Source organism: Nansenia antarctica, assembly GCF_963989245.1.
Source record: "Nansenia antarctica genome assembly, chromosome: 7".
In the NCBI taxonomy this organism is placed as follows: domain Eukaryota; kingdom Metazoa; phylum Chordata; class Actinopteri; order Argentiniformes; family Microstomatidae; genus Nansenia; species Nansenia antarctica.
In genome coordinates this window covers 2,594,525-2,607,024 of record NC_137677.1, presented here as the reverse complement: position 1 = coordinate 2,607,024, position 12,500 = coordinate 2,594,525, and the positions used below count along the sequence as shown (strand labels likewise).

Sequence of the window (12,500 nt, the reverse complement as noted above, 5' to 3'; positions counted from 1 at the left end):
CCTTCGACAAGATCATGGAGAACCCTGCCTGTCTGCAGCAGAATGCCACATGGGATGCTATTAAATGCAGACAGGATGTTAGTGAGAAATGTTGATTGTTTCAGGATTGGGAAACTATTCAACTTACCCCTCCTTGTTTTGGTGTATTCTGTTTGTCCTCTTGATAATGATTGGGGCATGTCACACAAGGGGTTGCCTTGCCAGGCAAAGCAAATAGATATGGGAATTATGAAGGATCAGAATGCCAAAATCAACAAGGTTATTTTTGCACTATCATTTGAGAAAACATCAGGATGAGATAAGCTTTCCCAAAGCGAGGATGCGCAATCTGCCCCCGATGGAGAAGAAGTCAGATTCCAAATGTGCATCGCTGCACCAAGCAGTCTTTGATGTTTACATTCCACATTCCATTCTCTTATTAAGTTCTAAACCTTATCCAGCAATAACACAACTATCATAATACTGTTACATGCATGGATATCAATTAATCATTAATAAGCAATAAAAAGCAATACAAAACTATATTTGTATTGGTTATGAGGCAGTCAGTCAGTCTGAAAGAAGGGCCTTTTGCTGCATGTGAGTAAAAGCACACGACACGTGACGTTAGAATTATATGGTTCTATCTCAATTTTTGGTCAAAATTGAGTTTTTTACATAATATGATTTATTAGGTGTTTATTAATGCATGTGTGGTGTTATTTAACCTAACCTAACCCTAAAAAAATAGATAGTAATTAATAAAATACAAAGGTTCCATCTCACAAAACATAATGGAATGTAAAAACTTTGACGCTCAATATCTCTGAACTGCCCTAAACGGAGATAGAACCTTATAATTTCGAGCACACAACAGTGTGTAATTGTGATGCTGACACACATCAGTGTGTAGTTGTGATGCTGACACACAGCAGTGTGTAGTTGTGAGTAGAGGCTCTGGTTTGAACACTGCAGAGCCTGTGAGGACTGGAGGTAGGAGGCTGAAAATGAAACGCTGTGAGGAAATGCTTCTAAGACAGAACTATTCACATAACTACATAACTATTCACAGCTGATTGTTGTACAAAACACACTCAAACTTGCACAGACACACACATGCATACATTAAACCCCCGTTCTGTGCAACCCCTCCGCTGTAAGAGAGTATGAATGCTCAGCTGACTAGACTGACATGTTGGCAGTGGTTGTGTTTTCAGTATGCCTGCTTGATTGCGCACATAGTTGTGAATGTTCAAAAAGTATATATGTTATGGTACATGTGGGAAAACTAGGGTTAGGGTTAGGTGCTAGGGTGACTTGGTACATGCTGGCATGTCTAACCCTAACCCTAACCTTAACTGTAACCCTAACCCTACCCCTAACCCTAACCCTAACCCTAACCCTAACCCAAAAACCTAACCCTAACCGTAGCACCCTAGCACCTAACCCTAACCCTAGTTTTCCCACATGTACCGTATTCCCACATGTACCATAACATATACACATAGTATAATTTGATAATCATAAACATTAAAAACCTTAAGATTCCTGATGGAGCCTCATGGTGGGTTATTACCAGCTTGTGATCCTCTCTGACCTCTGACCTTTACAGTAGGAAACATGTCACTCTGTAAGGTCAGAGGTCATCTGTCTTTGGTGCGATGTAGAGAGATGTGCTGTACAGCCTCTGATCAACTGACTGCATCATAACATGCACTGTTGCCTCCTTGCTGCAAATGATATCACAAGACAATTCGTGAGCTTAGAATGACAAGGTTCTATCTCCGTTTAGAATGATAAGGTTCTATCTCCGTTTAGAATGATAAGGTTCTATCTCCGTTTAGAATGATAAGGTTCTATCTCCGTTTAGAATGATAAGGTTCTATCTCCGTTTAGGGTAGTTCAGAGATATTGAGCGTCAAAGTTTTTACATTCCATTATGTTTTGTGAGATGGAACCTTTGTATTTTATTAATTTCTAACAAAAAAATATAAACATTTTAAAAAAAATAACACCACATAGGCACCTAATGGACACCTAATGGATCAGATTATGTAAAAAACTCAATTTTGACCAAAAATTGAGATAGAACCTTATAATTCGAATGTCACGTTATGATGAGTGCTGGGTTTGCAATAAGACTGAATATAATTGGTTTATGTACTCACCCTTATCAGAATGAAATAATAACAAGATCGACTCTTCTGATGATGTGCAATTAAACTGCATGTCATTGTGAAATTTGACATCACATGATCATCAGTGACTATATTTGCCACAAGGGAACATTAGCGGGCAACTGTTTAACATGTCATAATAAAGTATTTTAAAGCCCATCCTACGAACCATAAGATGGCGCTCTAATATCAACTGAAAGGGTCCTGCCAACAACTACGTTTGTACACCAACAACGACACTTTTCAGAGAAGTTTTGAAAAAGAAAAAGTACAGGGGAAAAAATCTCACTACCAAGCTCTTTTGATTGCGATTGACAAATTGGTGTAATAATAATAAATAAATAATAATAATAATAAATAATAAATAATAATAATACACTTCCAAAACTAGGCCTAATATGATCGTACACTCCAATTGCATATAGTATAAATATAATATAGAAATGTTATATTTAGGCCCAAAATAGTGTATATCAAAATATATACACTATTCATGTTATTTAGCGTAGACTATTATCATACCCTACTTCCTATCGCCCTACATAAATTATCACGAACACATCCAAAAAGCTTGTTACAAACTGACAACCTTCCTTAATAACTTTTTAGCCAGTAAAAAAATAAATAAAAATAAAATAAAAATACAACATTATGCTATTTCCATCACCAAAGGGTCTGGGCGCTACAAGCTCTCCGATTGGCCCGAGCAGCGCTACAAGCTCTCCGATTGGCCCGAGCGCCTCGCTCAGTCGTACGTTCTTGCGCTCGTGCGTGGGCCGCTGCGCTTATGCAAATTCCCCTCTGCCCGAATACGGACACGATGGAATGAAACCTGGCTGGAGAGAGAGAGGGGAACATGGAGGACCGAGACTCATGAGAAGAGCGTCGCGATAGTTTTTTGGGGAAAGCTTTGGATACATAGTAACATCTCCCTGGGCTTGCCTTGTTACAAACTATCAACCTCACTGGAGTAAGTGGCTTTGGAGTCTAGATGCATGCACTTCACAAGTGCGAAGAAAAGACGTTTGTAATGCAGTAACTAAGTAAATGCAGAAACTTTTCGGTTAGAAACTGGGGTAGGTTAGGGGGGTCTGGCGTCAGCAATAACCCCTCTTACCGGGGTCCCAGCGCTTCTACAAGTGCGAAGGAAAGAAGTTTGTAATGCATTAGTGAAGAGAAACTTTTGGGTTTAGAAACTGGGGTAGGGTGTAGGGTAGGGGGGTCTGGCGTCAGCAGTAAGCCCCTCTGTCCCAGGGTCCCAGCCTGCAGCAGCGCTATGCCGTGGGTCAGCAGCAGCCAGCGGGGAGAGGAGAGCAGCTCGGAGGGTCTGCAGCTGCCCCCGGGGTGGGAGGAGGCGAGGGACTACGACGGGAGGGTGTTCTTCATCGATCACAACACGAGACAAACTTCATGGATCGATCCAAGAGACAGGTAACACATTATTGGAAGAAAGCGTCAATTATGGATGCAATGCATGCGTTTGTTAAACTAATAATGTTGGGAGTTTTTCATGCGACAAACTTCGTGGATCGATCCCCGAGACAGGTAACACATTATTGGCAAGCCTCAATTTATGGATGCATGCATGCATACGTTTCTTTAACTTAATAATGTTGGGGAGTTTTCATGCAAGTTGTCCAAACCAAAGCACTGATTGTTCTTTATCGATCACAACACGCGACAAACTTCATGGATCGATCCGCGAGACAGGTATTGAAACATTATTGGAAAGCCTCAATTTATGGATGCATGCATACGTTTCTTTCTTAACTTAATAATGTTGGGTTAGTTTTCATGCAAGTTGTCCCAAACCAAAGCACTGATGCATGCATCCACAGGAAACCCAGGGCGGGGGATATGCAGACAGACAGACAGGCAGGGATGAGATGAACACGCCAAGTCAATAATGTTTTGCCGGGTAACTACCCACAAGTGATCCAGTTGCTCCACGCGTTATGGTGGATATACGTTTGAGCTACTTTGATCGAATCAGTAGTAAATGGTTCACCAAAGTAGAGGTTTGGAGCAGGCGTGGAGTGGAGGCTCCAAGTCAATCCCCAACACACCTACTGTTACTGTGTAGTCCCAACGTGAACATGCATGCTGGATATGTGCTGTCAGTCATTCCGGCTTGATAGATACACATTATAGCATTCACTTTATCTTGTGTTTGGAAGATATAACCACAGTTTGGAAGGACAGACCTAACCCTATGTCCCCCTGGTGTTGAAACCAGTCTGATTGACATTTGATTAACAAAGTTGACTCAAAGAATCATATCATCATGTAATCCTGCTTAGTCAAACATACTAAACAACACTCAAGTTCACCTGATATTCATGACCACTACTAAACCAATCACCCAGGCCTCTCAACTTCTGCAATATGAATTCCATTCATTTCAATTATCTTTGCAGATGGCAGATTTGTTAAGCAGAAATATGCATGCACATTCTTGTCACTACGACTGATAGGGGATTGGAGAAGAGAAAGGACAACTAGTTATCCCTCTCTGATCTTCCCTGTAACCTGCAACAGCACTGAACTAGACCTGCCTAACTGTTGAAAAGTAATGAATGAACAGACATGTTTGTTGTCATGACCATTAAATCAACATGTAAAGTTCTACATTCTACATTCTAAAGTTCTACATTCTAAATTCTACAAAATTAAGACTGCAAACTGAAAAAGGCCAATTGAACTGCAACTCCCAGAGATCTTTGAGAGAAACTATGTGAGGAATGCTCGCTGGGCCACTGGGAAAGCTGCTAGGATGTGCTTTTGTGGGGACGGAGAGATTTCACCAGCTCAGAAACAGGCCGAAGCCAAGCAGCACATGGACTTCAACATCACACTGGTTTACCAATCAAATAGGACATCTTAAACCTTTTTATAGTCCAAGGTTTTGTATTAAACTGCCTGCTAGTTTAGGAAGGAATGGGAAGAAATGTACAATGTCTCATACAAGCAACACAACAGTAGTGTGTGTAGTCCTTCAATGTAGGACTTAAAAACTACTTGTTTGCAGCTCTTTGCAGCCTGGTCCTTGTGTAATTCAGTTAAAGGGTCAATCTGGGATTGGTGCATCCATTTTTGGGACTTTTGAGTTTAGTTCAACATGTCGTACTCCTTCAGAACCCATCGTAATATAAGCCTGTTTAGCTTTATGGTTTGTAAACAATGCAATAGTAAACAAACAGTGTATCTTAAAACATGGTTAAAACTATCATTTTGATCTCATGGGTAGTCAGTTTTTGCATCCATAACACTTGTCTATGAAATTAAAAGTGGTTCATTTTCAACAGCCCTCATCTGATGACCAGATAAGTGGTGGGGAGACTTGACGTGTTGTTGTTTGAACTCCATATTGCACTTTTAAAGAATAATAGGCCTACATTAATAATTCTTTTTTTACCCAACCCCGTGTATCAATTGAACAGCTCCCTTGTTTACAAACTGTAAGGAGGGAATAGAGAAACTGCTTATAATCTAGATAAGAAAAACCTGATCTACTTGAAGGCTCCTCCACCATAGTCATATGATTAGGCTACCCATTGTTAGTTGTAGCTGATAGGAGTCTTAAGAAATCTAATATTTCCATGGCGGTTGTGAAAAAGTTGTTGTTTGTTTGCATGAGTTTGCATTGATTTGGGTTGTAGTTTGCATGAGTAAAGACTGTCTTCCCGTGGGCTTGTTTAGTGGAACATACAGAGATAGACCTGCTGAGCTGACAGGAAGACATTTGGATAAAACAGAGCAATGCTTCTCAGTGAGTGAATCAGAGATCATTGATGATAGAAAATTGGGATGGGGGGTGGGGGGGGGCACTTGTATATTTACTCTGTGTGTTTATGTGTCGTTCCATTGGTTTGGTAGCGCTAATACATAGCCTACATCCCTCTGTATTGCAATAGAGTGGACACACCTACCCGGGACCGGCCTATGGTCAAAACTGTTTTGAATCATGCTCCCAAAAAAGTGTGTGGTGCTAGCTATTTGAGAATTGCGTTTTTTAATCAGCCCCAGAGAAATAGTGAATATGTATGCACATTGCACATGCTGAAATGGGGATGGCAGTCCAGACATGACCGAGGTCTTGCTGTTAGTGAGTCTCTTCAGTTCTTCAGGTGAACTGACCCCAGCTCTCTGCTTGCTGTCCTGCTTCCCCAAATCCACCTAAACTCAATAATGTGATGAATAGTCTGGTCAGCGGTGAGGGGAAGTAGGACTAGCTCAGGTAAGCCGTTCATGACAGAGTTGGACACGGGCCTGATGGGCTCTGCTCTGTGTCCATGGGTCTACAGCACCTCTCTAGTGGAGATGTTCCAGGAGACTAGAGACAGAGGGGCAAGATGGAGCTGTGCTGGTTAGATGACAGCTTGTAGCGAAAAGTGAGATCAGCGTGCGAATGCACTACACAGTTACCTGGGAAACCGCCGGAGCCGCTCTGTGAAACAGGCTTGTTATGTTCCTCGAGTCCCGCACACAGTACAGGAGCACCCGCAGGTTCTTGTTTTTAAGCCTGTCAATGTGCCGTAGCTGTACCATACCAATGTGATGGGAAATTGTGTTGGGATAGTGGGGCGGCTGTGGCGCAGGAGGTAGAGCCGGCGTCTAATGATCAGAAGGATCGGCAGATCGGCGGTTCGAGGCCCGGCTGGCCACATGTCGAAGTGTCCTTGGTGCAAGACACTGAACCCCAAATTGCTCCCAGTGAGCGGGCCGGCCGGCGCCTTGCATGGCAGCTTGCCACCATTGCTGTGTGGATGTGTGTGTGAATGTGTGTGTGAATGGGTGAATGAGAGGCCGTTGTAAAGCGCTTTGGAGCAGCAAAAAAGGCGCTATATAAGTGCAGTCCATAGGAGGGAAAAATGTCGGAGATCCTCTGTGAATCTTTTAGTTCCAGCGGTCGAGATGGACGGACAGACACCTCAGGCCGGGCGTAGGCTCTGGCCCTAACCCTCGTAGCCTCGGCACTGAGAGAAACACTTTTGTGGGGCTTTTTTTGTTACTGCTGCGGAATGAGCGATATGTCAGGCATGCCTACACTAATGCCCCGGGGCTCTGCCTGGCGAGCGGCCCCCAGACAAAAGCAGCAGAACAGAGGCAGTTCCCACGTGTCTGCCCGCCCCCCACACCACCCCTCCATCCTGGGCCCTGTAGGCCCCCCCACCCCTCCTTTATTAGCTCTGTTATGCAACCACCACGGGCCTGCCTGCCGCCTCGCAAAGGGAGGCCTTTATACGTGGTCACAAAGCACACCAAATTCAATTATTCTGGAAAGGGTGAGTCGTGTTTCCAGTGCCTAAAGGTTATTCACATGCTGAACTCCCCGCTGCTATTTTGCTTCCCCCAGTGTTTTCATTATGATGGCTCTTTTTTTTTCTCTTTTTTTTTTTTTTTTTTGGTGAGGGAGGGAGGGGAGGGGAGGTTACGAACATGCCATTGTTTTCATCTAGTGTCATTTGGACTGTGTGTTTTGTGTGTTTCTGTTTCCTGAGTAGACAATGTGTTGGCCCTGTCTCTTTCCATTCGGGCCCCCTAGCTCTGACAGCGAACGGTTATCGTGATGCTGCTTTGTGCTGTGAAACTTTTTAGCACGTCGCTCGAAAGCGCTTTAGCACCTTGGAATGTAACGGCGAATGTAATGCCCCAATGTCACATTACAGTAATTGCATTATTGACATTATCTTCTAACTTTATCTTTCAAAAATCCACTCGCTTTCAAGGTGTTAGCCTATTTGTTATCATTTTGCACTAGTACATGTTCATCATGTGAATCAACTTTCTTTTTGCTTTTTATTCACCTTGAAATAGTCCTATATTTCCGATCTCTGTGTACAAAGATGTACTGACTGCACTGTGCTGTAGGTCAGACAGTGTCTAGGCATAGAGCGGGTGCAGCCCATGTTTGTCAATCTCACCTAACCCACTTGGAGCATTTTGTTTTCCTGGCTGTCTGTTTTCCACCCATCTACACACCACTTACTTTTAAAGAAAGGAAAGAAAACTGTGAAGCACTGTCTGCGGAAACCAGCTCAAATTATGCCCATAAACTCACCACCACCTCCCACCTACTGCTCAACAGTAGTAGCATATGCCGCGTTTGGCTTTGGCACATGTTTCACTGAGATCTTCAGTTCGTGACGTTAGAATTATTAAGGTTCTATCTCCATTTTTGTCAAAATTGAGTTTTCTACGTAATCTGATCCATTAGGTGTTTATTAATGCCTGTGTGGTGTTATTTTTAAAATGTTGACCATTTTTTAGTTAGTATAATTAATAAAATACTACGGTTCCATCTCACAAAACATAATGGAATGTCAAAACTTTGACGCTCAATATCTCTGAACTGCCCTAAACGGAGATAGAACCGTATAATTCTAAGCTCACGAAATCCTACAGCTTCAGACGACGTGTCGCTGTAACTGGACTACCGGTACTCTTTCTTCCCAAACGGTTCCTCCTCCAGACTCTTGATTGTTTCCCGGACTCATCCATGACCATAGGTTACCAGTATACACTCCCTGCAAGACAGCTACAGGCCTCTCCCATGTGACGAGAGAGAGAGAGAGAGGCCGTCTAAATGTGTTTGCGGACGGAGACAGAGATGCCACACACTAGTAGCGGCGGCTACCAGGCTACTTATAGTAGACCTATTTCCATAAGATCCTGGACATAATGGAAGGAGGGGATGTCAGATACTGGGTGACATGCTCAGCTGCTTTAGCCTTCGCTCTCTGAAACGCTGCACCAGCCAGCCCCTCGGAGAGAGAGGGTGCACATAAATGACATTCCTCACCAAAGTTGTTTTCACATTTCTTTTTTAACCCAGAATGGAATTTTCAGACCAACACTTGTGGCCCTTTTCTCTTCCCATAGGCGCGGTGTGTCTGTCTGTTAGCCCCCTTGCGGAGACGTGCTAACAGGGGAGGGGGGGGAGCGTACATACATGAAGACCAGGGGGTTATTTGCGGTGCATATTAGAGTTAAAAAAGGGAACATATAGCCTAGCATGTCCTTCTATGACGACGTCTATCTTGGTGGCACTACATTTGTTGTTTTTCGTGCCCCCGCGCGTAATGCTTGAAATTTCAGAGGTCAAGCCTCGACACTTATTCTAGACTTGAGCATCAGTTGCTTGCTCGTTTGGGGGGCAACCCCCCCCCCCCCCCCCCTCTCTCTCTCTCTCTCTCCCCCCCCCTCTCCCTTTCAATTAATAAGGGGAAAGGTTGTTACTATTTATTTATTTTTACCAGCATGAACAATTGATTGGAATGCATTCAGCGATTGACCATAATGTGTGTGATGTTCCATTACGACTTGGCCTGTGACGTGTACATAAGTCAATGTAATGTTTCCTGTTTGGAACCGTCGTATTCTAAAACTACCAACGTGCTACACTCTGATGGTTTACTCTGACGACACAATAACACGACTGGCAAACTCCCACACTAGAGAGAGAGAGAGACCGCACTTTGCCATGGCGACAAGTTGTCTAAACGAGCACAGTGTCTTAATTAACTGAATAAACGCGCTCTTATAAAGTTATATAGACCCGATCGAATGGCATGAAAGTCGGCAAGCGAGCACGGGCCGCCTTTCAATTTTTATTAGCTGCTTAAAAACATATGGCCATCAAGTCAGCCCGAGACCTGTTACCCAGCCCGCTGTGGTCAAGCTGGGAAACAGAGATCCCAAATCCCAAACGCATTAAAACGCTTGCCTCTTGGGTACTATAATTAAGTTTAACTGGGAATATTATTTTTAGGGATGCATTCCGTATGCGGAATGCAGAGGCTGTTGTTTGGAACATCTTAATTTGCAGTCGGAATGCGGAATCCTTTGTTGTTGATGAGGGGCCGAAGTCGGAGGAGCCGTGTCGGGATGGCCAGCCGGGCCCCAGACGAGGTCCAGTGGCCCAGACTCCAGTTTCACATGCCTTTCCCATGCAACACCCCGTCACCGGGCAGACCAGGCCCACTCCAGATAGAAATATCCACTGGGAAAACCAAAAACAGCACGGATTATTATAGAATTAGCAAATGTCATGTCTCATGCACTAAATGTGTAGTGCTGGAATGTTACACATTATAAGGGATATAGATATACTCGATCCTATTGAAAGCCCCTATACTTTGTAAATTAAGTTCATCACACTTCAATGATGTTAAACTAATGTTTCTTCTTGAATATTTCACTCTGAAAATAGTAGTGTACTACCAAGTAAGCTCGTAGCAAAGTATTAATTAAAATCATTGTATTAGCATAGTCTCACATTTTGTAGCTACATTTGTTAAATCTGTTAAATCTACAACTTCAATCTTTTCCTGGTTGTGGTATTTTTTCGTGGCTTATCGCTATCGTCAGACCTCTCCTATTGACAACACTGGTTACCTTGGTTACCTATCTGGCTCAAAGGCATAGTCAAAAAGTTGTTCGAGTGCAGAGGAGGATAGGAATGACAGGTGGGATGTGTCGTTGACACGGTGTTTGAGTTGAGAGTGAGAGTATTTATCTACTAGAAGTCCTGTAAGAAGCTGTCCTCCTCGCCGTTAAAGTTTTGGGGAAGTTAGAAGTTGGCTGAACTCTCCTCTTGAGAATGTGGGGCGTCATCGGGATGTCTACAGACTTACTATACTCTGTAGATGAAGCCTCTGGGCTGGGCTTCTCCTCTGTCTGAGAGTGTGGCGGTCGGTTTCACAAAGTCTCCCAAGACATGACTTGGCTGAAGCCGGGGCTGCTGTCACAAGACTGCGTAACAAACCAAACATTCAGACGTTCAGACATTCAGACATTCCCTGATCCAGATCTGTGAGAGTCGAGGTTTTCTCTCCTCTCCTCCTCGGGGGTTTGGTAGGGGAGCTCAATACTGCTCTGTTCCTCTCCGCTGACGTCACACGGCTTCCCAAAGTGCCTCTTGTTAATGTTCCCTCACTATTTTTATGGATTGTGTGACTGTGACACAATCCAAAACGTCTTGGAATGAGTACAGTGTGCTAGCACATTCCTATCCAACAGGTATGGAGTCAGTGAACTCCTAGTGGTGTGTGTTTCATGTAGGACACAAGTCTTATTGACATGTCTTGTCTTAGGCACGTCGCCTAATGACCTCGTTCCATCTGTGTGTGTTTCTCCCCGGCAGGGGAACTGTGGATTATGTAGGCCTACATGTAGAAGTATGTCTAATGCACCTTACGTGTATGCCATTTGTATTTGTCTTTATTCTCGTGTGTAAACATTGTTGACATTATAAAAACGCCACAGCTAACACCGCCACTTGTCTTGGAAGGGTTCCGTAACGGTTGACTCTTTTCCAGGATAAATGTCGGTTGCTTTCCCAGGATAAAGGCTGGTGGCAAGTGGAATAATTAGTTTGCTATTGTTGAACACCCAGGGGAGCAGACAAGCAGCGTGCTAGTGTTGTGTTGTCGTGTTGTGTTGTCGTGTTGTCGTGTTGTGTTGTCGTGTTGTGTTGTCGTGTTGTGTCGTCGTGTCGTATCTCTTTACACACCTTAGAGCACATGACAACAACTGAACAGGGACGTCAGTTTGCCCCTTGTGGTGGTTCTCCGTGAGGTCCATAATGGTGTCTGTTACTGTACCAGGACACAGTGTTTACCCCAGGTGTACAGTACAGTGTGTGTCAGTGCTCTAGGCTGTGTGCGTCTCATACATACACATGTGCTGTGCTGTGTTGTCTGAATGGCTGCGGGGGAAGGGGGAGGAGTTTATTCAGTTCTTCTTCTACTCTGGAATGTTGTGGAAAGAGCCTGAGCCTCTGATTCTGGGCAATCCCTGCATTGTGTGCATACTGCGCCAGGATGACGCCTCGTGCACAGTCTGCATTGTGGGCATACTGTGGCGGGAGGGGTCAGCGCGCGCGGGGGGCGGGAGGGGCGGGAGGGGTCAGCGCGCGCGGGGGGCGGGAGGGGTCAGCGCTCCTGGCCCACTGCGGACTGTGACTGACTGGTCATCAGGGAGGTTGTTGTGTGCATGGCTGTCATGAAAACATTCAGATTATGGAAACAGATTAGTTCACAACTCGGCGTGTTTTGAAAATGGTACTGTAATATGATCATTAGGGATGACAGCCTTGTTTTTGAAAGCTTGGCTTGTTGAGATGTTTGACAGTTTGAGTTAAACTTTTTTTTTTTTTGGTTTTTTAAGATCACTTAAAGTGGCATGTTTGAAACATCAGCTGTCATCGCTACGCATAATCCTCTTGAAGCCTCTAGAAGCCTTGTCATTTAAGGTGTGTCAGAGAGGTTTCTAAACTATCTTCTGTCGTCAGAATAGGGATCAGCAATGGCTTTGACTTTCTTGTCAAACATTATGGAAAAG

General features: G+C 44.0%; 1 protein-coding gene across 1 annotated transcript in view; it reads left to right on the top strand.

Moving 5' to 3' along the window:
* Positions 1 to 3,432: 3,432 nt before the first annotated feature.
* wwc3 (WWC family member 3) overlaps positions 3,433 to 12,500 on the top strand; it is a gene marked incomplete at its 5' end in the record, with an annotated part of 48,187 nt that continues 39,119 nt past the window's right edge. The window contains one exon of the mRNA XM_080535986.1: positions 3,433 to 3,587. Coding sequence (XP_080392112.1) covers positions 3,433 to 3,587 — 155 coding nt within the window. The remainder of the gene's footprint in view (positions 3,588 to 12,500) is intronic.